This window comes from Ictidomys tridecemlineatus, chromosome 10, assembly GCF_052094955.1.
Source record: "Ictidomys tridecemlineatus isolate mIctTri1 chromosome 10, mIctTri1.hap1, whole genome shotgun sequence".
NCBI lineage: Eukaryota > Metazoa > Chordata > Mammalia > Rodentia > Sciuridae > Ictidomys > Ictidomys tridecemlineatus.
The window spans coordinates 117,793,635-117,820,009 of NC_135486.1; the positions used below are offsets into that span (position 1 = coordinate 117,793,635).

At 36.8% G+C, this 26,375-nt stretch overlaps 1 protein-coding gene across 6 annotated transcripts in view; it reads right to left on the reverse strand.

Annotated features, from left to right (window-relative positions):
• Positions 1 to 26,375, reverse strand: part of Baz1b (bromodomain adjacent to zinc finger domain 1B) — a 77,457-nt gene that overhangs the window by 20,082 nt on the left and 31,000 nt on the right. For 5 of the 6 annotated variants that reach the window (XM_078023893.1, XM_078023890.1, XM_078023891.1 and 2 more), the window contains 7 exons: positions 24,403 to 24,600; positions 12,760 to 14,458; positions 11,057 to 11,195; positions 10,193 to 10,326; positions 5,550 to 5,655; positions 4,469 to 4,567; positions 564 to 741 (listed from right to left, as the gene is read on the reverse strand). In XM_078023893.1, the coding sequence (XP_077880019.1) occupies positions 564 to 741; positions 4,469 to 4,567; positions 5,550 to 5,655; positions 10,193 to 10,326; positions 11,057 to 11,195; positions 12,760 to 14,458; positions 24,403 to 24,600 (2,553 nt within the window). The remainder of the gene's footprint in view (positions 1 to 563; positions 742 to 4,468; positions 4,568 to 5,549; positions 5,656 to 10,192; positions 10,327 to 11,056; positions 11,196 to 12,759; positions 14,459 to 24,402; positions 24,601 to 26,375) is intronic. The other variant, XM_078023894.1, reaches the window with a different exon arrangement.

Sequence of the window (26,375 nt, forward strand, 5' to 3'; positions counted from 1 at the left end):
TCTTAAGGATCCTTTCACACATCAGGACTGTGAAGGAGCCTTAAAATATACTTCATTTAATTAGCATAAGTGACACCCAACTAAACATAGCTTAACTCAGCTGATAGAGTATACAGAATGGATCCAAGTAGGATTCACAGACAGATTTCACAATTTGAAGCACAGGTATCATAATGGAAAGAAAAGTTAAATGATGGGCTGGTGATATAGCTCATTTGATAGAGTCCTTGCCAAGGCTCTGGATTTAATCCCCAGTACCACACATACAAAAAAAAGAAATGTTATATGACCATGGCTTGACAGCCGGTTTTCATTCAGGTAAATAGATAAGCTCTTTTGGTTCTGAGGAGACTACTAGATTTTTTTCTGGAAATCAGCAAAAGATAACAAAGGGAAAAATAATGTACTTAAACAATTTTTGGTTGTATACATAACACTCAGGACAAACCCAAACATGATTTCTAGGGTTATCTTGGCAAGTCAATTACAGTATCAAGAAACAATTTCAAACTGTATTTTTCTAGGTAACAGCTTTCAAAGTGTTTTTTTTTCAAACTCTTTACCCGGGCTTCGAATTCTGATGTTTCCTCCACATATCCAAGTCCTCCCTTTTGTAACCTTGTTGCAACTTCAATGAGATCACTCCGGAGAAAGTTTAAAAGCTCCTGGTTGCCATCACAGGATTTTAGACCCAAATTTGGTTTACGAGCTAGATGAATAGAGTGAATGATGTCCTGGTACCTATAAGAATTGGGGTAAAGGAAAGGGGAAATAAAAAGTATTTGGAAAAAAAAAGAAAAAGAGTATTTGAAGATATTCTTTAAATTTCAATTACTTGAATGACATGTTCTATTTCTACAAAACTTATTTTCTCCTTATTGTTTTTTAGTCAGTCTCATGTTTTAGGTACACAATTTTCAAATTTTTCTTAATTCTTGCTTCAATCTAAAAACAATTATTTTATTCTGTGTTGGCTAATTCTGGTGTCTGGTAAACAATGCCTTTCCTAGTTCTCACTCATGTCATCTGATTTGTGCATTTTGTGACTCCCAGGACTCTCCTGGAATGTTAGTTATGGGAACTGCTGGAGGCCTGGCTGGTGCTGTGCTCCTCTGGAGAACCTGCACTTGATTGTTTGTTCCAAGAAAATGCCACCAAACTGGGATGATTTTAAATTGTCTGCTTAAAACTTATCACAACACAAAGAAATGTCAATGTACGACCAAAACTACATGGAAACTTCAGCAGGGTTTAGTCTCACACTGAAGGTTAACCCTTTCAGGTCCCAGCAATAGATTCCTATCAGGCACTCTACCCCAGGGGCCACAGACTTTCCTGTAGGCTTCCTACAAAATAAACACTAAAGCTAATGTCATCCGAGCTGAACACAAAGTTCCTCTCTTAGTAATAAAGACTTTTATATTATTTTCCTTGGATGTACCTTCACTATGTCACGCTCCCTTCACGATTTCCAGATGCTACAGAACCTCCCTTTCATTTTCTCCTTTGATGCAAGTGTCATCTAGGAATACACTTAACTCAGTGGCAGTTAAGATCATTTTGGCCATTAATGAATTCATTTTAACTTTACGGAAATCTGAGAAAATATCCTAAAGTCAATGTTTGTAAATTTGTTGAGCTTTTGTGGCTAAGTACATGGTTAATTTTTATAGTCAATGAATATAAAAATCTTATCTTCTTATGCTTCTAGCTGCCCTCATATACTTTTGCTCACCCTTTTATTTACATTCCCATCCCTTTACATATTTTCTTATAAATAGTATGTATGTTTTGGTTTTCAAATTAGAACCTCAAATGGCTCATGAAACATTATCCTATCCCCGGTCTCCCACAAGAGGAAACAACTCAAATAATCACCACCAAAAGAAGGGACAAACTAGGGTGAATTCACTAATATTATATAGATTTATGGAACATTATACAGAAATAAAAGTGCAATTCAATTATAAGAAACGATGTCACTTAAATAGGAAACAAATGCCAAACTGCCTGGTATCCTTAAAAAAGTTTAAAAGAGGGAGCTGGGGTTGTGACTCAGTGGTAGAGTGCTCATCTAGCACGTATGAGGCACTGGGTTTGATCCTCAGCACCACATAAAAATAAATAAAATAAAGGTATTGTGTCCATCTACAACTGAAAAAAAAAAATTTTTTTTTAGAGTTCAAAACAAGCCAGCGGAGTGGTAGACGACTATGATCCTAGTGATTCAGGAGGCTGGGGCATGAGGATTTCAAATTCAAGGGCAGCCTTAGCAACCTAGTGAGGCCTTGTCTGAAAATCAAAAATACAAAGGGCTGGGGATGCAGCTCAGTGATAAAGCACTCCTGGCTCGAATATCCAGTACTATAAAGAAAAGAACAGAATTTCAAAACAAAGCAAACAAAGCTCTTAGCAGTTTAACAAAACCCTGTCCCAAAATAAAAAGGGGTAAGGTTGTAGCTCTGTGGCACAGCACCCAAAGTTCAATCACTTTACAGCTGGGATTTATCCCCAGCCTTTTATACTTCTTATTTTGAGGTAGGGTCTCTCTAAACTGCTGAGGCTGGCCTTGAACTTGCAATCCCCCTGCCTCAGCCTCCCAAGTTGCTGGGATTTTAAATGTGTGCCACTGCCCCTAGCTCCAAGGAATTCTAAAAATATTCAGTTAAAAAAAGAAAAGAAAAAAAAGTTTTTACCTTGAGACATGGTCTCAGTATGTTGCCCAGGCTGGCACTGAACTCTAGATGCTTCTGTCTAAGCCTCCTCAAGTGCTGGCTTTCACCATACCTAGCTTTCATCTTTAATCCTGATAGTCTCTAACCATGAACAAGAAGTTTTGATCTGTTTGCATTTAATGAATAGAACAGGTCCTCTCAATCTACTCATATGCCTATAAAAATACTTTGACCAAAGAGGAGGAACCTCATAGATCTATATTTCTTTGTGGTTCTGGGTACTAACACTTTGTCTTTCTTAAACTGACAAGATACATTTGTATTAAGAAACACGATTTTGAGCATAATTTTAATTAATGAACACATTAAGCAATGGAATAAAATTAATATGATATACCTATCACCAGTCCAAAAAGTCTGGCAATACCATAGAGTATGTACTAAATGGTATTTTTATAGGTTGAACGAATTCCAGATTCAGCCATGAAAATAAATATGTGGTCAGAAATTAGAAGTAGCCTTAAGCCAAAAACCCTTATCCTGCCTTTGATATAAAGAGTGGATACAACAGAAATAGCATCAAAAAAAACTCTAAATGAAGTGGATGCTATTTTGAAAACAAGACTGGTTTTGTAGATTTTAATTTTGTTTTGTTTCTCATATCAGGTATGAAATCCAGGGCCTCCCTCATGAATACTAGGCAACAACTCTACCACTGAACTATACCCCAGTCCTTTTTATTGTGAGATGGATATCACTAGCATGCCCAGGCTGGCCTTAAACCTGTAATCCTCCTGCCTCAGCCTCTCAAATACCTAGGATTACGGGTATATTCGATGAGGCCCAGCTTTTTTTTTTTTTTTAAAAAAAGATATAATTTATATAAAATAAAATTCACCATTTAAAAAAGTTATTGTTTTATGGGATTTTATGTTATAAAATCATCACAACTACCAAGCTCTAAAGCAGTTCCAAAACCCTAAATAGAGACTCATGCATGTTAACAGTCCTAATATTCCCTCCCCTATTCTCTGGCAATGAGGAATTTGCTTTCTGTTTCTAAGTAGTTGCCCCTTCTGGATGTTTCATATAAAAGAAACCATAAAATACCTAGTATTTTATATTTGGCTTCTTTCATTCAAACCTTACATTTTGTAGGTTCATCCATGTTGTAACAACACTTCATTCCATTCTTGTGGCTAAATAATATCCCATCATTCAGAAATACCATATTTTGTTTATCCACATGATGGGTATTTACATTCCACTTTAAGGCTATGGTGAATCTTGACAAAACACTTTTTTTTTTGGTACTGGGGATTGAACTTGGGGTGCTGTGCCACAGAGCTACAACCTTACCCCTTTTTATTTTAGGACAGGGTTTTGTTAAACTGCTAAGAGCCTTGCTAAACTGCTGAGGCCGGCCTCAAAAATGCAATCCTCAGCATTCAGAGTTGCTGGGATTAGAGGGGTGTGCCAATGCACCAGCTTAATGAAGGGAACACTTTAAAAAACCAACCCATCTGGTACTATGTTTGTAAGAGTGCCTAATTACAATAAGGCTAACAGCTTGATACAGGGCAAGCATTATTCAATAAGAAATCCTGGTAGCCTGTATTATATATGATTTAAAGGTATATTTTTCCAGATAAGCATGATGCACCAAAAATATGAACATCCAAGGGTTACAGAAATTTTTAAATTTTTACTTTATAAGCAAAACCTAAAATATTCCTCAGATATGTATATCTACCATTGAAGAGAAGATGTGAGAAGCAAGAGAAAATCCTTACCTCTTTTCTAGTCTCTCTTTAAGTTGACTTTCTCTTATTCCCTGAGGATGAAGGCAGTTTAGCAACTCATCCAATTCCTTCTGACTATCACATAAAAACCTGTAGAGGTAAAACAAATCTTACAACTCTGAAAAGCCATCAGTCAAACAATAATGGATCAAGGGTTGGTGGTGGAAGTTGTAAAAGCAAAACCCTAAACCTGTTTACAGTCTAATATCTGTAATTAGAATAAATAATTCACTCTTTCCACGATGCCAATTGTCAGCTCCACAACACTGGAGCTAGTGTTTCTTTAGTACTATGTAAAATTTTATAAAGTTAATAGAAATATACGTCCACATAACTCCAAAAAGAAAACCTATACCTGAAAGATGAAAAGTCAGTTGATCACAGCTAATGCAGTTAAAGGAATTAGAAGGGTCCTCTCAAAACCTAGTTTCTTGCTAAAAAAGCACAACTATGCAAAAAGGAAGGCTACTGGGGCTGGAGATGTGGCTCAGCAGTAGCGCGCTCGCCTGGCATGCATGCGGCCCGGGTTCGATCCTCAGCATCACATACAAACAAAGATGTTGTGTCTGCCAATAACTAAAAAATTAAATATTAAAATTCTCTCTCTCTCTCTCTTTTAAAAAAAGGAAGGCTACTGGATGTACATATAATTTCTATTCTTTAATAAGTTTTAATCAATAAATTTGTTATATAGTTTATAAAAAGTATAAATAATTACCAAACTAATAAACTTGAATGAATTAATAAAACCTAATTCAGGAATATCCCAAATCCTCTGTTCCCAGATTCAAGAGCTTCTCTACTGCCATAAAAGATCTTATATAATATTATAAGATATTATATAATATACAAAGTTATTACAGAGGGAAAAGTCAAATTCCAAATGTTGAGAAATACAAATATCTGCTTATCAGAAAAACCAAATCTGCTTTTAAAACAGTTTTAATATTCAAAAATTCAAAGTAACATGAAATGTTCTTATTAGATGTCATTATACTAAATATTTTCTTCCTTAACACTTCAGGAAAAAAAAAGAAAAAAGAAAGAGCAACCAGATGAATGCTCACATTACCATAGGTTCTGTCCTTGCTTGGGAATGGTAGTCTCCACAGCCATTTCTACTGCCGATCCATGCTGTGTGTTAACAGTTGTGTTTTTGCCTAAGTTTGTTTTCTTACCTAAGAAGAATGTAACCATTAAGTTGATCATAGTAAATACCAATTCCTTGTTTCAAAACTAAGTACCCTATGCCAGGCCCAACAACTAACAACATAGATGCTGTCTATCAAATATGTGACATGTAGAGTAGACACAAATTTCTCTTAAATATCACGCACAGTACATTATCTGAGTCAAATGGTCTCCAAATTATGATGATACAATTTACAACTTTTTCATTTTATGATGATAGGAAAGTGATACACATCATCATATCATTAGAAACTGTACTTCAAACTTTTATTAACTTTCCCTGGGTCTGCAATATGCAATACAGCACTCTACTGCAATGCTGGGTAGTGTCAGCAAGCCACATATTCACAAGGGTAAGCAATGATGGTTTACAGTGTGCTACGATGCTCCTAAGCCATGCTGTTTATTAGGATATATGTATTAAATGCATTTTATTTTTTAATTTTTTTTTTAGTTGTAGATGGACAATACCTTTATTTAACTTATTTATTTTTATGTGGTACTGAGAATTGAACCCAGGGACTCCAAGTGCTAGGCAAGTGCTCTTCTACTGAGCTACAACTCTAGCCCTAAACTGCATCTTCAACATATAATATTTTCAATTTCCAGTGGGTTTAAGGGAACATAACTCCACAGGAAGTTAAGAAGTACCTGTATTTACTCTCTACAGTTGAACAGCTGTATAGTTAAAATTTTAAGAGTATAGTAACTTAGAACAGAGTAGAGGGATGACTAAATAACTTTATATCAAGGCAAATAAAGAATCTTTGGAATGGGATGTAGCTCAGTGATAATAGCGCTTGCCTCAAATGACTGAGGCACTGGATTTGATTCCCAGTACTGCAAAAAAAAAAAAAAGAAGAAGAAAAGAAAAAATGAATGTTCCTTTTAAATGATGTTAACAGCAAAGACACCTGAGAAGAAATGGAGATAACCAGAATATAGAAAATACTACAGACTTAACTTTGGAGACTTCAAATGTCAAATTATAACCACCAACTTTTTAATAAATCAGTTCACATATATACATGTTTATGACCTTAATATAGATATATCTTAAGCCAATTTATCAAAGCCCAATTTAGAACACAATATTTTCATTCTGACTTAATACTATAATTCGTTCTCTCCCTGACCCCATTCTCTTCCCCTTAACCTGAAGCAATTTCCATGAAATTCTACCATGTAATCCCGTGTAGTCTTTATAGTTGGGTAATTTTGAAGAGACAGTATCATCCTAGAACTAGAAAACACTAAACGAGAACATCCACAACACCAAGCACAGCATTACACACTCATAAATCCCAACTATTCAGGAGGCTGAGGTAGAAGGACTGCCCATTTAAGGCCAATCTGGGCAATTTAGTGTGACCCTATCTCAAGGAAGGGTTGAGGGATGGGGAAGCAGGGGTGTGGGGATTGCTCAGTGGTACAGTGTTCCTGGGTTCAATCCTCAGGAACAAAAGAAAACTTGCTGTACAAATAAAGGGATTTGGATGCCCAGTTCTCTCTTGGGGATCTCTTTAACTATGTAACTGACATAAGGTTTTGTTGTTGTTCTGGCAGTACTGGATATGGAGCACAGGGCCTTGAATGTACTAGGAAAGTGCTCTACCACTGTGATACCCCAAGCTGTCCGCCTAATCACTACCTGTTTTGGAATGGAAACTAGGTCCTTGCACGTCAGCCATGTACTCTACCACCAAACTAAACATCCAGCCTTTTAAAAATTTTATTTTCAGACAGGGTCTCACTTTGCTCAAGCTGATCTCGAATTTGCTGTCTTCCTCAAGAAGCTGCAATTACAGGTATGGCAGACATGACCATGCCATGCTGCCACCTGGCTTTTGAAACACATTATAAAAGAGACCTCTTTCAGTAACGTCTCCCGGTTCTGATGATCCTGACTCCACAGTTAACTGCTAATTTAACAGTGACCTCAGCTGGGTATTTATAAAGTCTATAAAAACTACAGTTTTTGACAAGGCAACATAATCTACACTTAATATAATTCAACATGAAAACACCTTACATTTGAAGTTTGGGAATATATAATAATATTAGTAGTTTTCTTATTAACAATTCTTTGAGTATGGGCTATGGATGTGACTTAGTGGTAGAGCATTTGCCTAGCATGTACAGGGACCTGGGTTCAATTCCTGGTACTATCAAAAACAAACAAACAAAAAACACAATTCTGTGAGTTTAAGTTTGGGTTAAGAGTTTCTCTAAAATGAAGTACTACTTAAAACATGAATATTTCTTAAAGAAATGTAATAATCTAATATGTGAGAAGCAATTTTCATTGGGTTCTACTAACCCAATGGTTCTCAACAGGGAGCAGTGCTTGGTTTTCACTGACATCCAGAGGCTATGGGTACTGCTAAACATCACATAAACATGGAACAGTTTCCACTACAAAGAATTCTCTGACTCAAAGTGTTAGTAACATGGAGGTTGAGAAGACCTAATCTGACCCACACATCCCATTTTTAATAATTAATTTTAGTTGTTGTTGGACCTTTATTTTATTTATTTGTATGTGGTGCTGAGAATCGAACCCAGTGCCTCACGGATGCTAGGCAAGTGCACTAACACTGAGCCACAACCCCAGCCCCCAAGCATCTCATTTTTAAAACTTAAAAAAAAGAGAAATTTAATTTCTTAAAATATATTCAACAGGTATACTTCAAGAAAGAATGAAAATACATATTCAGAAAAGTAATTTGCATTTATTTTATAAACCCAACATGCTATATAAATGTGCCAAGATGAAGAAGACTGTCCAGGCCCCCTCATGACATATGGTGTGATGCTACATCATGTACAACCATAGAAATGTAAAGTTGTGCTGCAATTGTGTACAATGAATCAAAATGCATTCTGCTGTCATATATACCTAATTAAAATAAATCAATTAAAAAAAAACATTTCTTAGAAAGCTTTCTGTGAATACAACTCAGCAAAGAATAAATAAGAAAAAGCAGAAATAGTAAAATGTAAAAAATGTTAAAAATGCTAATTATAGAATATTCTGCTTTATGAAATATGGAGAAAGAAATCCCAAAAGGGAATCTTCTGTTGTAATTGCTGAAAGTACCAAAATTTTTTAGTCATATTTAAAAATGAAAATCTTTCATAAATCCTAAATAAAAATTTAAAATGTAAGTAATATATTGACTTAACATTTGGATTTAAGAGGACAAAACTGCTTTATATGCATTAGTGAATTCCTAGATTTCTCTAAATGACATGTGCCAAGTATTATTATTATGAGTCCTGCTTTTTAAAAAATATTTTTAGTTGTAGTTGGATGCAATCTCTTTATTTTATTTATTCATTCATTTGTTTGTTTATTTATATGTGGTGCTGAGGACTGAACCCAGTGCCTTGCACAGGCTAGGCGAGCTAAGCCACAAACCCAGCCCTTAAACATTTTTTTTTTAAAGTTAGCTACAGTTTTGAGATTTATTAGAGTGACTGTGAATATAACTATAGCACTGAGACATAATTAACATGCTTTTAAATGTTATGTACATATGGAAATATTTCCTATGCTTGATCTTATTCCTAAATTATATTGTTTTCTATTTTTACAAAATTTCTTTGTAGACAAGAGACACTCCAAAAATCTTGAATACTTTTAAAAGCAAAGAACAAGGAAACATATTTATTTATTTATTTATATTCTTTGGTACCAGGAATTGAACTTAGAAGCACTTAACCACTGAGCCACACCCCTAGCTCATTTTATTTTTTGAGAAAGGGTCTTGCTAAATTGCTTAGGCCCTCTCTAAATTGTTGTGGTTGACCTTAAACTCGAAATTCTCTTGCCTCTGCCTCCCAAGCTGCTGGGATAGAAGATATAACTCTGCTTTCTAACCTCAATTGAGTTCCTAACCGCAATTCTAAGCCCTGAAGCACCTACAAAGAAGTTTACAAGGCACAAAGTTTGAAAACTATGCCTATAAATATTTACTGCCCAAATACCCTAATATTCAAGCTATTTATCCTCTCAACAATAGTGAGAACAAAACTGGTAATAAAATATGAATTTCTTTCCTTCTCTCTATGCATTCACAACCACTCACCTCACTAAATACTTCTAGCTTTTTTTAAGGAAATGGAAAGGTAGTACTCCTTAATGTGGTGCCTACATGAGTTGGGAAAAACAAATATTGAGAGTCCCTACTTTAAATGGTTTGACTTAAAATTTTTAACTTTATAACGGTGTAAAGCAATACAAATGCAGTAGAAATGGTACTTTGAATTCTGAATTATGATTTTTTCCCAGGCCAGCAACAGGCAGTACTTATTCTCATGCAATGCAGAGCAGCAGCAGGCAGTCGCACAATCACAGGGGAAACACTGAGGCATCGCAGTGTGCTATGCTGCCAAGGGGGATGCCTGGAAGTTTAGGTGCGTTCAATGCATTTTTAACATGCAATCCTTTCAGCCTGTGATGAGTTTATTAGGACATGACCCTATCACAATTTGAGGGGTATCTAGAGTAGACAGGCTTACTTCGGGGATAGTAATCCTCATCAGGAGAGTCTGCACGGTCTTTGCGGCGATGGTTGAATCGGTAGTCAATACTGTCATGTACCCAGCCTTTCTCAATGAACAATCCCGGAACTTCATCTGAGAAGAGCCAGTATCTACAAATCACAATCAGTGTTAATCAGATAATGAATACATCAGGATGGGATGATTTTAATATTAGAAAAGCTGACTAGAGTATGACAAGCATTTGAAACTGCAGCTGATAGCACCTTTGCTCAAAATTGCAAACAGATATAACTGATAAGGTAAAGCAGAGGACATCAACATTTACTTAATGTCTATAATCTTTATAATTGCTAATTGCTATCTTTGGATTCCACACAATGCATGTATTTAGGTTGGAAACTGTAGCTCAGTGATAGATTGCTTGCCTAGCATTTGCAAGGCCCTGGGTCCAATTCCCAGTACTGCTTAAAAAAAAAAAAAAGTCTGAGAGTGTATGTTGTGTATAAGAAACTATAAGAAACTCTATTTGGAATACACTTCATCTTATTTTTAGTGACTTCAAGAGCCAGAAAACACCTTTTTTTTTTTTTTTTAAATTTTCTTAGTGGCAATGCTGGGAACAAACCCAGGGCTTCCTGAATATTGGGTAAACACTCTACCACTAAGCTACATCCCCAGCTGAGGGACATGTCTTATTTAACTTTATAACCCTGCATTTGGCATAGATAATGTTCAGTAAATGTATGATAAGCAATTATGTTTTCAATCAAAACTGGAAAATTGAATAGAAACGGTTATCTATTTTTAATGCTTTAGATAGCTTCATTAATTAATAACAAAAGAATCTCCCCATAAGATAACAAGAATCAAACTTCTTACCTATTATGGTTTCGATCTGTACCAATAGGAGTCCTCCGCATGACTAGCTTTGCCTTGGCAATCCCTTCCTGGAAAGCCTTCTCAGCCGCTGCCTTGTGCTTCCGGATTCGTTCTTCTTCAGCTTCACGTTCTAGTTTCACTGGTAAAGATAAAAAAGTGTCCATCAGTAGATGCTCAAGCCAGGTGTGGTGGTGCTCACTTGTAATCCCAGCAGCTTGGGAGGCTGAGGAAGGAGGATCACAAGTTCAAAGCCAGCCTCAGCAAAATCGGGGTGCTAAGAAACTCAGCGGGACTCTGTCTCTAAATAAAATACAAAATAGGGCTGGGTATGTGGCTCAGTGATAGAGTGCCCCTGAGTTCATTCCTCCAAAAAAAAAAAAAAAAAAAAAAGATGCTCAGTCCAGTAAGGCACACACCTGTAATCCCAGCTGAGTCAGGATGGCCAGTTCAAAGCCAGTCTTAGCAGTTTAGCAAGGCCCTAAGCAACTCAGCAAGACCCTGTCTCTAAATATATATATGTATGTATGTATGTATGTATGTTTGGGGACGCAGCTCAGCATTCGTGGGTTCAATCCCCAGTACAAACAAATAACAACAACTACAACGAAAAAAAAAGGTAGATGCTCAGAGAACCTCAGTTTCTCTCCAAATTCTCATCTATGAAATGACATATAAGGCAACAATTTCTTTTCAATCCTCCTATATTCCTCAAATTTTCATGAAGTCCCATTTACCAGTCATAGGATCCTCAAAAAGATCAAGATAAAAATAACTAATTAAATAACCACTTCAAAATTGTAGCAATGGTTATACATATCTGTGAGTGCATTTTAAAACACTGAATTGTATATGATAAATGGGTGAATTGTGTGTTGTGAGAATTATTTGATAAGATTTTTTTCTTAAAAGTTCAGATCTGGGGGCTGGGGTTGTGGGTCAGCGAAAGAGTGCTCACCTAGCATGAGTGAGACCCCGGGTTCGATCCTCAGCACCACAAAATAAATAAATACATAAAAAAGGAATGTGGGGCTGGAGTTGTGGGTCAGTGGTAAAATGTTCACCTAACACGCATGAGGTCCTGGGTTTGATCCTCAGCAACATATAAAAATTAAATAAATAGAATAAATAGTTCAGATCTGATGGTGCCATCAAAGCCCAAGATTTTTTAGTTCTTAAATAATAATAAAGGAAATTTATTATCTCAGTTGGCAACTGTGCTAAGGGCTTCAAATACCTTGTCATTCAATCTTACCAAACATGAGAAAAGTATGGCATGGATAAATAACTTGCCAAAGAAATACAGCAAAAAGGATTCAAACCCAAGTCAGCAATTCCAAAGAGCAATCTGCTGTTTTCAATATGTCTATATGTGGGTTTGGGCATTTATCAAAACCAGAAAAGATGCCACCATCGCATTAACTTATCATCAACTGCAGAATTCTAGGCCAAACAGTCTAAAATATTATAAGCCTAGATCTAGGGCTACAGCTCTGGGGGAGAGTGCTTGCCTGGTGTGTGCAAGACTCTGGGTTCAATCCCCAGCAACATCCACACACATAATATGATTATATGATTACCTAGCTGGTTCTGGGTTGTTACAGAAATAAGCAAATAATTGACAGAGACATCCCATTTCTCTACGAACTTCCCATCTTTTACCACCTTCTAAAGGCCTTCCCTTTTCTCTGGGTGTAAAATCTTACCTTTCATTTCCCTTTCCTGGATCTCCCGTTCCCTCTTGGCCTGCATGGCAAGCAGCCTTCTGCTCTTCACAGCACTAATCATGTCTTCAGCTTCCATATCTACCTGGGGCTCAAACTTTACAATTTCTTTTTTCCTATCAGTTTTCCCTAACCCATTTTCCTCTTTGCCATTTTCTTTATTTCTGGCTTCCATTTCTTTCCGCTTCTGTTTCTCTGCTCTCTTCTTGTCGTTCTCCTCCTTCAACACAGCAAGCCGCTCCTTCCACAGCTCTGCAGACATCTGCTGTCTGGTCTCCATGTGGTCTTGCACCGAGTACGTCATGAGGATCCGGTGGCACAGTGCTGTCAAGATCTGCAGTTTCTCCTCTGATGTTAGCTCAAAAAACTCAGAGGTTTCCAGCTTCTCTAAGAACTCATCTTGTACCTCGTTGTCCTCAAATGGTGCTGAGTCTTTATTGTCATCTGTGTCTGAGCCCTCACTTTCCTCCTGGGCATCTGACCTGCGCAAGCAGAGCCGAACCAGCTCTGAAACAGAGTGCAGAGTGAGCGGGATTTCTGACAGCTTCATTCCCAATTCACCATAGTCTTCCGCTATTTCGTCTTGTAGTAAGGTCTGTAGCAGGATGACCAAAACTCTATTCAGGTATAAAAAGCCACCCTTATCTGCACTCAAGGCTTCCATTAGCGACACAGCAGTAATAGGATACTGAGCATCTGGCAAGAGTAGCCCAGAATAACAGCTCAAGAACTCCACCACCAGGGCCACATCCCCAAAGAGGGTGTTGGGCAGCCCTTCAGGGGTATCCACCAATCTAAATGTTGGAAGACTTTTGCCATTTAACTCTTGGTCCTCATATCGCTTCTGCTTTTCTAATTTCTCAAGCATTTCCTTCTCTCTTCTTTCTTTGGCCTTTTCCTTCAACTTTTCTTTTAATTCCTGTCGTTTCTTCTTCAAATATTCTTTTCGCTGCTCTTCAGACATAGAGGCCCACCTCTTCCTATGCTCTAGAAGCTCATAGCGCTTTTGTACAATAGTTCTCAATTCTTCCGGGAGGCGGGCCCTATCTTCACTGGAAAGAAGACGAGCTGTTTTGGAGATAACACAGGATAGGGCACTCTTTTTATCCTCTCGGTCTTTGTTTTCTTTGTAATAGGCAATCAGATGCAGAGCAGCAGGAGGCAAGTGTTTATGAGGTTTACTGGAGGACCTCGGTGTGGCCCCAGAATTCCGGGGGGCTCGTGTCATCTTCTGAGTGCCTTTGGCCATATCCAACAAAGTCATCTGCTTCATTTTGGTTTTAGGAGTCTTTAAACCCTTTTTGGGAGATTTGGCATTCCCTGTGGATTTCTGTCCATTCAGGATGCCTTTGCTCCTGCCCTTTGCCTTCAAAGGTTTATCACTGTGCTTCCCTGGTTTCTTAGTTGGTGGGCCTTTTTTAGGAATGTGAAAGTTGGCATGTAACTTGTTGGGTGACATCATCTTCATCATTTCTTCCAGATGTTCGTCTGGAGTTCTGGAATTCTTTGAATTCTTCACTTTGAGTGGTGAGCCATTCAATGATTTTTTCAAATGTACATGACACCATAACTTAGGATTTAATGGTGAACTCAAAGAACTGTCTGCCTTGGATTTCTTTGAGGGCTTCCTATCTGGGGATCCAGTATTCTTCCTCTTAGTAGAAGGGTTGAGAGTCATGTACTAGAAATTAAGAATAGGGAAAAAATTAATTTTAAATATTAAAAAATCAATGTCATAAAGGCCCTCATCCTCAGGTATTCAAGTAAAACTACATATTCACTTCTCTTCATAGACACTGTCCCTGAAAAAGCAAAGATATTATTGTTAGCTAATGTTTTTGCCACATCAATACAAACATCTCTGAATAACCAGACTTACAAATCTAAACTGTGGGACTGAAAGTGCAGCTCAATGGTAGAGTACTTACCCAGCATACATGAGGCCCAGGGTTCGAGCCACAGCATCAGGGGAAAAAGTCTGCACTCTGAGATTAAACCATTTGTTTATTTGCTTACTTTGTGCCAAGGATTGACCACAGGGCCTCACACATACCAGGCAAGTACTCTATCACTGATCTCCATTACCAGTCCCTGATATTAGACGTTTTTGCTACTTTAATAGCTCTATGTATTCTTAAATATCTCAATGAAATCTGTGAACCTTATCCCTGGAAACAACACATAACAACTATGCATATAATTTCGGAGACCATCACCCACAGGCGCCAGATAAGGAATACCTAAAAAACAGTAATACTTGAGTAATTTTAAAAGCATTGCCCTTGGGCAGGGGGGAGTGCAGTGGTAAAGTACTGACCAGGCATGGTCCAGGGTTTGAGGCCCAGCACTTCCAGAAGAAGAGAACTGCTATGAAGTAGGACTGGATTTTAATGCTTTAAACTTTTATTCTGGATCACAGCATGCTATGATTTTAAGTATAAAGTGTAATATTCAAAAATTTTTTCTAAATTCAGGCATCTTTTATTAATAAAAGTATCCATAAGTATAATAAAAATATAAAAACTGCTCACAGATAAGGAAACCTCCTGACCTTGGTTTCTCAAACTCCTCTCTGTCCTTTCCCTGTAACTGAGTAACTCATTTCCATGAATACATTTAACTATGAGCTGTCTAAATTCTCATTAATTTCATACAATTTTCTCTTTGAACAGCCTATATTTCTCAAATTCTCTCCCACTATTACTCCAACCACACAATCCTCCAATCTCCCAAGACTTTAAATCCATTTATTTTATTACATTTTCACCACCCTCAACCTCTTGTCCTTTTATTTTAAGAGAGGGGTCTTGCTATGTTGCCCAGGCCCCTGCCTCAGTTCCTGAGTAGCTGGCACAATGGATGCACCACCTGGCTCTGCTCATCCTTCTTTATCCAGTTTAAATTCCAGTTAGTCATTTAATCAATCTTAATATAAATATACAATTCCCTTGTCTCTCTTCTTCTATTATATTTACCTGGAAAAACCATAATCCCGACTGGTTCACATTTTATTCACTCTACATTTAGCTCTAACATGGCTAGGATAAAATACACAAGTAGCCTCTCTCCAATTCTACCACCAGGCAACTGAAATGGGGACCCCTGACAGGCCCCTGTTCATGGTGTATTCCCTTAGCCTACTCCTCTTCCCTGTCTCCTAGAAAAGTAGCTTCTCCTACCTACTCTCACCCCTCCACCTCCATCACACATAATTAGTTAATAGGTTACCCCTTCCATTTGTCACAATACCACTCTTTCTCTATTTAAATGTGTTCTTCACCCAGGCACACAAGCCTATAATCCCAGTGACTTGGGAGGCCGAGGCAGGATAATCATAAGGTCCAGGCCAGTGCCAGCAACTTTATTGAGGCCCTAAGGCAACTTAACAACACCATTTCAAAATAAAAAATAAAAAGGATTGGGGCAACTCAGTGGTAAAGCCACCCAGTAGCAAAAATAAATAACTAAATCTATACTTTAAAAATAAATGATTTAAAGGTTGTAATTACAAATAAAAAAGAAAAGACTTACAACTAAAACATAAACTGAATGAAATACCAAGCAGTGCAAAACTATAGCCTATTTCAGAAAAAGTTTTAAGAAGATCGAAAGACTAGATAACCTACAGAATACCTGACTTCTCCTGCCAAAAGGAGTCATACAAACACACAAAATTCCGAAACTTCAAGTTTTTTAATAGGTCTAACTTGAGAAAAGCAACATGTAAAGAAGCAGCCTGGAGACAGTAGGTATGACAAGCTAGTATAAAACAAGATTGCAGGCAAACCAATCCCCCAGCCAGAGACTACGGAATTTGAAATCAGAAGCCACTAAAAAAGGCTACAGAGAAATAGCTAAGGTAAAATAAAGAGAGAACACTGAATAATCCCATGCTCTTAAGAGTATAGCAAAAGATGTAGTAAAATTTAATAAGCTGTGCTACAATACCAATGAAAACTCAAAACACTAGGGCTGGGAATGTATGTAGCTCAATAGTACAGCACTTGCCTAGCATGGGTTCAGGCCCTAATGATACACAACAACAAAATAAAAAAACAGAATGAAAAAATTTAAACATTAAAGGCAGAATCATCAGAGAAACAGAAACAGCAATACAAGACTTCTACAGAAGTAGGGTGTGCTCTGCATGAGTAAGCTACGCTTAACAAATTTCTCTTCTAGCTAAATTTTCTTTCTTTTTTCTTCTGGCTAAATTTTCTAACTTTAAAAGCCAATCTGCCTTCTAAGAATTATACTGACTGCGTTTTTGTTTTCTGTTTAAAACTGGATGTTTTGTTTCCCAGTAATCCTCAGGACAGGCTGACAAAAATGTATAGTGCTTAAAAGAACACATTCTTTACTCATGAATTCCCCAATACAAAATTTCCCTGTCCTAGCTCCCCAGGACAAATTTGAAAATGTTAAAAATAAATAAGTAAAGAAAAGTAAGTTATTTTACAAATTCCATTCTCTTGCTGGATACTAATACTATAAGTATTTTATAAAGAATACTATATCAGAAAATACCCTCCAAATCACAGAGAAAGATCCAACACTACCTGGTCAGGAACTAAATACAAACATGTTGTCTCCCAAAGTGAACTATCTTATTCAGGCAACCTTAGAAAATATCCATAGCACAGCCATAAAAAGTGATGTTTCTAATGCTCAGAACAAGCTATTGCTTAAAAATTATCCTAAAATAAATCTAATATTAAAAAAGAGAATAAAATGAGACTGTTTTGTTTTTAGCATTTAAGTAGGTATCTTTTAGTAGGATCTATTTTAACTGGATCTCTTTTTAATTTACTGATTGTATTTCTCCTACTTAAAAAATTCAAATTTAGAATAAGTTTCTTTAACTTGACTCAGAAGCATATTATTATAAAGCAGTAATACAGGTGAAGGTTTGTTATGAGAGGGTACAGCCACCCATTTTTATTTATAAGGTGTGGGCTTTTTTTGTGTTTGTGTGTGTATGGACAAACCACACCATAAATTTATATTTCTTTTTCTTTTTTTCTTTCTTTCTTTTTTTTTTTTTTGAGAGAGAGAATTTTAATATTTATTTATTTTTTTTAGTTTTCAGCAGACACATCATCTTTGGTTGTATGTGGTACTGAGGATCGAACCCAGGCTGCATGCATGCCAGGAGAGCGTGCTACCGCTTGAGCCACATCCCCAGCCCCATAAATTTGTATTTCTGAAAAATGAAAAAAATGAACTCACCCAACCCCCTCCCAATAGGCCGGCTCCCGCGTGAGCAGTCCTTCAGTAACTGGGTCATCTCAGCATGGGTATGCTGGGGAGTCACAGCCCAAGGGAGCCGGCATGGCTGGACTCAGGGGGATCTGAAAAAGCATAAAACCACTTATGTGCTAAGGGTCTCCCCTCTGCCCCACTCTGAGCAATTCGCCTTCTAGACTAGCATAACCGCAGGGAGAAGAGAAGAATGAATACCCAGATTGGCAGGGTTAAAATTTTTTGGTCAAGCCCCTTCCTAATTGCCAAACAGGTAATCATACTTACGAGTGTTCTCAGCAATGGGGGAGGCAGAAAGAAAAACAAGGGTATACACAATCCTACATCTGTCCTGTTGCGTAAAACATGCCACCACCATAAACACCATGTTTGTTGGTAAAAAGTAAAATAAAAAGAAACCATTTGTAACATCTAAAATGCTGAATTTAATAATAAGCAGTATTATCTAATATACAAAATTTTAGATTAGAAAACTCTGGCAATCAATACCAGACTCTTACTTCATTCTTCTCATGTTTGGGATCTGAGGGCAATCTCAATCTCTATACGCATTTGTCAGCCAATTTTCTAAATGTGTTACTCTGAAGTATTTTTAAGAATTTTGAAAATAATATTCTTTCTTTCTTTATTTTATTTTCTATGGTGTTGGGGTTTGAACCCAGGGTTTGGAGCACGCTAGGAAAGCACTCTGCCACTGAATTATATCCCAAGCCCCTGTTTGTTTGTTTAAGTACTTCTGCTTTTCTAACTCAAGAGGGAACCTTAAAGGCAAAATTTTAATTAAGAAAAATCTTAGCCAGGTACAATGACGCACATCTATAATCCCAGCTATTTGGGAGGTTGAGGCAGAAAGGTTGCAAGTTTGAGGCCAACTTCAGCAAGGAAAGAAGGGAGGGAGGGTGGGAGGGAGGAAAAAAAACAGAAGAAACTTAGAGCTAGGAACCTACTTAAAAAGCTTGTTTAGGACAAGTGAGAATTATATTTTAAAATGCATTTCAACCATTAGTAATGGGACAAATTAAAATTATATTAGGTGCCTTCTGATTTGATCTTCTGAGAAAAATATATCCATTCTGTGGTATTCCTAATCTGAACCTAATAAGAAAACAAACCCAAATCAAAAGGCATCCTACAAAATAACTAGTTCATGTTACTCAAAAATGCCAAGGTTGGGGCTGGGGTGTCAGAGCACTCGCCACGCACATGTGAGGTACTGGGTTTGATCCTCAACACCACATAAAAATAAATAAACAAAATAATGATATTGTGGGGCTGGGGTTATGGCTTAGCGGTAGAGTGCCCGCCTCGCATGTGCAAGGCCCTGGGTTCGATCCTGAGCGCCACATAAAAATAAATAAATAAATAAACAAGAGTTTAAAAAAAAAATAAAGATATTGTGTCCATGTATAACTAAAAAAATATTAAAAAGGGGCTGGGGTAGTGGCTCAGCAGTAGAGTGTTCGCCTAGCACATAAGAGGCCCTAGGTTCAATCCCTAACACCACATAAATGAATAAAATAAAGAGTTATTAATATATTAGTATAAATATATTTTTTTTAACACCAAGGTTAGCTGAATAGGGTGGTATACACCTGTGATCCCAGATACTCAAAAGGCTGAAGAGGAGGATCTCAAGTTTAAGGCCAGCCCATACAGCTTAGTGAGACCCTGTCTCAAAACAAAATAAAAAGGGCTAAGGATGTAGTTCTGTGAGCAAGGTCCTGGGTTAAATTTCCAATACTAGCCAGATGTGATGAGGCACACCTGTAATCCCAGTGGGTCGGGAATCTGAAGCAGGAGGACTGTGAGTTCAAAACCAGCATTAGCAATTTAGCAACACCCTAAGCAACTTGCAAGATCCTGTCACAAAATAAAATATTAAAAAAGGGCTGGTGATGTGTGTGGCTCAGTGGTTAAGTACCCTTGGGTTTAATGCTCAGTGCAAAACAAAACAAAAGGAAAGGATGACAGAGGTTTTTATTAGGCAAAATTTGAGTTATAACTGCAGATTATTGTATTGTTTCAATGTTAATTTCCCGATTTTGATAACTGTACTACAGTTACATTAGAAAATATCCTTATTTTCAAAAAGCACATATTCAGGCTGGGTGTGGTGGTGTATACCTACAATCTCAGTGATTCAGGAGGCTGAGGCAGGAAGATCACAAGTTCAAGGCCAGTCTTAGCAACTGAGTCAGACCCTAAGTAACTTAGTAGGACCCTGTCTCAAAATAACAAAGTAAAAAGGGCAAGGATGTGGCTCAGTGGTAAATTGCCCCTGGGTTACATTCCCAGTAAACTTACACACACAAAAAAAGAAACACATATTCAGGTATGTTTTAAGAGGACATCTATATTTATACTTAACTGGGTTATATTAAGTTATGATAAAGGTTATAATATTCAAGAAATATTATTGAATACATGGAAATTCTTTAGTATTCCAAGAATTTCTTTTTTTTTTAAAGAGAGAGGGAGAGAGAGAGAGAGGGGGAGAGAATTTTAATATTTATATTTTAGTTATCGGCGGACACAACATCTTTGTTTGTATGTGGTGCTGAGGATCGAACCCGGGCCGAAGGCATGACAGGCGAGCGCTCTACTGCTTGAGCCACATCCCCAGCCCTCCAACAATTTCTCATGAAATCACTTCAAAATAAAATGCTTTTAAAATGTTGTAAGAAAAACGCTAAAAAAAAGGTCCAAATTATTTCAGGATTCCAAAAGTCCTTTTTTTCCCCTAATATTTACTTTTTAGTTTTAGGTGGATACAATATCTTTATTTTATTTTTATGTAGTGCTGAGGATCGAACCCAGTGCCTCACATGTGCTAGGCGAGCACTCTACCACTGAGCCACAACCCGAGCTCTCCAAATGTCTTTTTTTAAAAATGTCTTTTGATCTAGAATTTATGTGACCAACAGTCATCAAAAAAATTTTCCGGATGTTTTTAGAAGTATCATTTTCTTTACTTATTTCTTTACTCAAAGGTTTCCCTGTTAGCACCCATCATTACAAAGATAGTGAACTCTAAGAAAAAAATAGGGCTGTTGTGTAGGTAGAGTGAAATGAGCAGCTAAGATGGCAGAAGAGAAATTATTTTAGCATCTAGTTGTTTTGTAAATCATTCTTCCAAGTCATTAGGCCTATAAAAACTTAGCTAGCCCCAAAACCCAAATGTTAGTGGCATTTTTCTTAACAAATGACTTCTTCAAGAAATGAATTAAACAGCCATATGCCCATTATATGCAATGTGCTATGCCAAACTCACAGGATACAAATTGAGTAAGTCAGGTAGAACTTATATTCTAGAAAAGGTTTACAAGACTACAAAACACAGCCTCATCATCATCATCACACTAGGCCCCACTCAACACTGCTGTTTGTCTAGGTAATTCTGCAGTCTCCAACCTGAGCACTCTCTCACTGATCCTTTCCTAAAGCTGATGCTCAGAACTTGATTCCTCTTCCCAGGACACACCTTGCTCTCTAGCAGCTGTATTCAGTAGCCTGGTAGGAAATTATATTCTACAAAAATCAAAGAGGAGACAGAGAAAATTTTGCATGCCTTTGGGAAGGGTGGATAACGCTCATTATATTATTTTAAACTTCCTTTAAATGAAGAAAGAATCCAAAGCACTGTTTCATGGTCTACTTATCTGGGTTCACTATTCTGTTCTACCCTGATAAGATATCAGAGGCCCTTTAAGAAAGGAAAACACATAGCTTATATGCAAAACATAGAAGACAATCAGTGAAATGTCAAACAATGAATATCAGAGAGTAAGAAATTACTGCTTTCAGGTATAGAAAATAGAAAATAAAGTTGTGTACATGCTCCTGATTTTATAGACCAGTATTTTATATGAGTCTCAATTTCTAAGTAAAATCACTCACTGCCTTTTTACAGCAAGCATGCACATCCTAATTGCAATCTGAATTATAGCTAAATTTAATAACTAGTGATTTATGCCCTCATTAACATTTTTTGAGAATAGCAGTTATCTTCAGAGATTTCCTTGAGATGTAAGTAAACAGAATTCTAATCTCTGGCTCCTACATAATGTTGAGCTCAGCTTTTTTCTCTTAATAAGCCAGAAGACCTCTTACTCATAAATAGTAATTTTGCCATGTTATTTATATATTTGAATCACTAAACAAACAATTTTAAAAATACATAAAAATATAGCTATAAGATTTTTAAAAACTAAGATTTTAAGGGTTCAAGTTATCCAAAGTCTAAATCCCAATCAGAGGTGAACTTATATAAGGATTTTCATATAGTTAATTCTGTGTGATAACCACAGAAAGCTGTATCATCTGTGGCAATAAAATGACACTGAGCTCCACTCTTCTTAATACAAATATTTTTTTTAAATTTTAGACTAACTATCGTTCATGGAAATTTTCATTCTGATCTAGAATAAGCTAATTCATAAATGAGTCTTTATTAGAAAATAATAAAAATGTAAGACATGATAGATGATAATGTTCAATGATGCTGGTCTAGAACAATACTTGCTAAATGCTGAAATATGGGAGGAAGTCTGTGTGTGTGTGTGTGTGTGTGTGTGTGTGTGTGTGTGTGTGTGTGTGACTGTCTTGCTGGGAATTGAACTCGGTGTCTTATGCTCTACCACTGAGGTACAGTCCCAGCTTGGGAAGAAATCTTTACCAATGTTCTACAGAAATAAAATTAGTTTTCAATATATTTATGTCAATATAATTAATGTAAGATAATTAAGGTTGTTTAGTTATTAGTTATAACTTGAAGGGTTCTTAATTTTTAATAATTAAAAGAGGGAGGGGGTTGGAGTTGTAGCTCAGTGGCAGAGCGCTTGCCTAGCACATGTGAAGCACTGGGTTCAATCTTCAGCAGCACAAAAAATAAATAGGTAGGTAGGTAGGTAGACAGATAGATAGATGTGATTTGAAAAAAAGAAGGGGAGATAGTTTAGTGGCAGAGTACTTGTCTACCATGTACAAGTCCCTGGGTTCAATCTTCAGTACTGCCAGAAAAAAAAGCAGAAAAGGGAAGAAATCCAAAAGTCTGACATTGTTTTAATGTTTTGTCTCTGGTGCTAAACCCAAGGCCTCAAGAATACACACACTCTACCAGTGGGATAGACTCTGAACATGTCCTAATCCTATTCTGATCTAAAGACCAAAATGAAAATATCAGCCAGTATACTGATAAGTTAAATTTACCAACAAAAGAAACATGAGAAATCTCAAAAATCTACATTAAAAAAAAAAAAAAAAAAAAGAATTTGGGCTGGGGATGCAGCTTAGTGATGGAGCACTTGCCTAGCATTTGAGAGGCTCTATGTTTGATGCCCAGCACAGCCTACCCCCTGAATCTTATTGGAGGAACTCTGAGACAGAAAAGACAATCATCCTAGGCCAAAGTCTGGGATCTTGTTATCCACTTCTAATTGGAATGGATCTCAGATTCCCCATCTGTAAAATAATACATACACTATACAATTTCATAAAAATGCTCTGAAGATAAAATGAGATGATTCAAGGGAGAAAATATCATTCTGAAGAGAGAGATGCTAGATTTATTTACTACTAACATATCAATATAAAAAAGTAATATAGTTTCCAGGTTTTTTCCCACAGCTGCCAGTAATAATTGATCATCTTGCCTGATATACAAAACAAGTTTTCATTTTAAGAATCCGTTCACAAAATATTTTTGTTTCCAAAAAGAATATAAGAGAGGGGCTGGGGATGTGGCTCAAGTGTTATTGCGCTTGCCTGGCATGCGTGCGGCCCGGGTTCGATCCTCAGCACCACCTACAAAGATGTTGTGTCCACCGAAAACTAAAAAATAAATATTAAAGTTCTCTCTCTTAAAAAAAAAAAAAAAAAAAAAAAAAAAAGAATATAAGAGGAAAAAAGATGTTGTATAGTTTTACTTTTTCAATTATTCATACATAGCAAAAAATAAATCAAATTAAGGGAAGCTATTCAATGTGCCCCCCCCCCTCACAGCCCCCATTATCACAGCCTAATGAAACACATATCTGGAAATTTTCAAAATCATTATATGATGTTAGATTTTTAAATCTGGCCAGGCCATAGTGCACATCTGTAACGCCAGCTGAGGCAGGAGGAGGACTTAGTTTGAGACTACTCTCAGTAACTTAGTGAAACCTTTTTTCAAAATAAGGAATAAAAGGGCTAGTGATGTGGCTCAGTGATGTAGCACCACTGGATTCAATCCCCAGTACCAAAATTAAAGAAAAAAAGAAAATTCAAAAAATCTGGTATAAATCTAATCTTATTGGAGTCAGAGAGAATAAACTCATCTACTAGTGCATTATTCTGCTATCCCAAAATTAATAGTGACCTTACCTTATATGGATCAAGTAAAAAGTCACTGAACTTGCTAGGCAGGGAATATTTTTTCACCAATTCATCTTCTACCACCCAAGGTGCATTTTCACCAGTACCAGCACGTAGGGCATTATGCCGTATAAAGTATCGAAGTATCTCCTTATTTGGTGGGCGCTCTGTTCGAATCAAGCTATCTGCTGGCACATTGCTGATGATCTAGGTGAAAAAAAAAAAACTCACCACTAGGATACCATGGCAATTAACCAATAAGAACAAAAATCTACATCTTTTCCAGAAAACACAATTCCATCTATGAAATAAGGTTATAAATTAGAAGAAAGAGCAGAATAACATTTAGAGATAAAATGTCTAATTTTAAAGATATCCCAAAGGCAATTTGTTGATATTACCCTTCAAACCCATAATTCCTCAGTTAAGAATTTACCCTGGGGGGCTGGGGATGTGGCTCAAGTAGTGGCTCTCGAGTGTGAGGCACTGGGTTCGATTCTCAGCACCACATAAAAAATGAAATAAAGATATTGTGTCCACCTAAAACTAAAAAATAGTAGAGAGCTTACCTAGCACATGTGAGGCACTGGAATTGATTCGAAGCACAGCATATAAATAAATAAATGAATAAATAAAGGCCCATCTACAATATATTTAAAAAACAACAATAAAAACAAAAGAGAATTTACCTAAGCATGTAAATAAAGAAATTTTCAACTACTTTTAACATCAAAAAGTGGTGCTGGGGCTGTGGATACAGCTCAGTAGTAGAGCACTTGTCCAGTATGTACAAGGCCCTGGGTCTGATTCCCAGCGCGCGCACACACACACACACACACACACAAAAAAAAAAAAAAAAAAAAAAAAAAACGGAAGAAGGAGAGTAATTATTACACAAAAGTTTATCAATATGGGACTCTTTCTCTCCTTCTTTCTTTCAGTACTGAGAATTGAAGCCAGGGGCTCTTAACTACTGAGCCACATCCCTAAACCCTGTTTTGTATTTTATTTATAGACAGGGTCTCACTGAGTTACTCAGGGCCTCACTAAGTTGCTGAAGCTGGCTTTAAATTCTTGATTCTCCTGCCCCAGCCTCCAGAGCCAAGCTGCTGGGATTATAGGCATGCGCCACCACGTCTGGTTAAAACGCATTTTTTAAATTAAAATACACATACATAATGGAAATCTTGTAGCCTTGAAAAAAACAAAAAGTTTCTCAATCAGGACAAATTCACCCAAATCACCTAGGGTAAAAGGAACTGTTTGGGCCTCCCCACAAACTTAATGAGCCAGAAGGAGCTCTGGAGGTAAAGTCAGGAATGTACATATTTAATAAGCATACCCTACTGACCATCCCACGCTACAATCTAAGAGCAATGTTCTGCAAGAAAAATTAATGACACAACAGATGCTGACCAAACAGTAAATTTTAAAAGTAAATTACAAAATAATATAGAATATTCCTACTTTCAAGTCACTTAAGAATTAACCACCATAAATTTGATCAGTAATCACCGATTATCTGAGTTTGAGATTAGAGATAATTTTTTTTTATTTGCATTTTCTATCTTCCAATTAACCAATATTTACTACCTTTGAGCAAATCAACTTACACTCACCAATCAAAACCTGAATGAGAGAAGTGGTTGAAATTTTAGAATGTTTTAACTAGATGCTTGCTGAATAAGAGGCAAGAAACTTAATGAAAAATTGTATTTAACTTTCAAACATAGAAATCCTAATAATCTAGTCATTTCTGTAGATCACTAATTATACCACAAATGAGTCACAACGGTGTGAGATTTGTCAATATTTTGAGATGGGAAAAAAAACAGTATAAACAAAGAGGCAAAAGAACTGCAATATAGCCCAGGAAGTTGGCCCACACCTGTACCAGAGACTTGATAGAAGGATCATAAGTTCCAGGCCAGCCTTGGAATGAGACCCTGTCTCAAAATAAAAAATAAAAAGGGCTGGGGTTC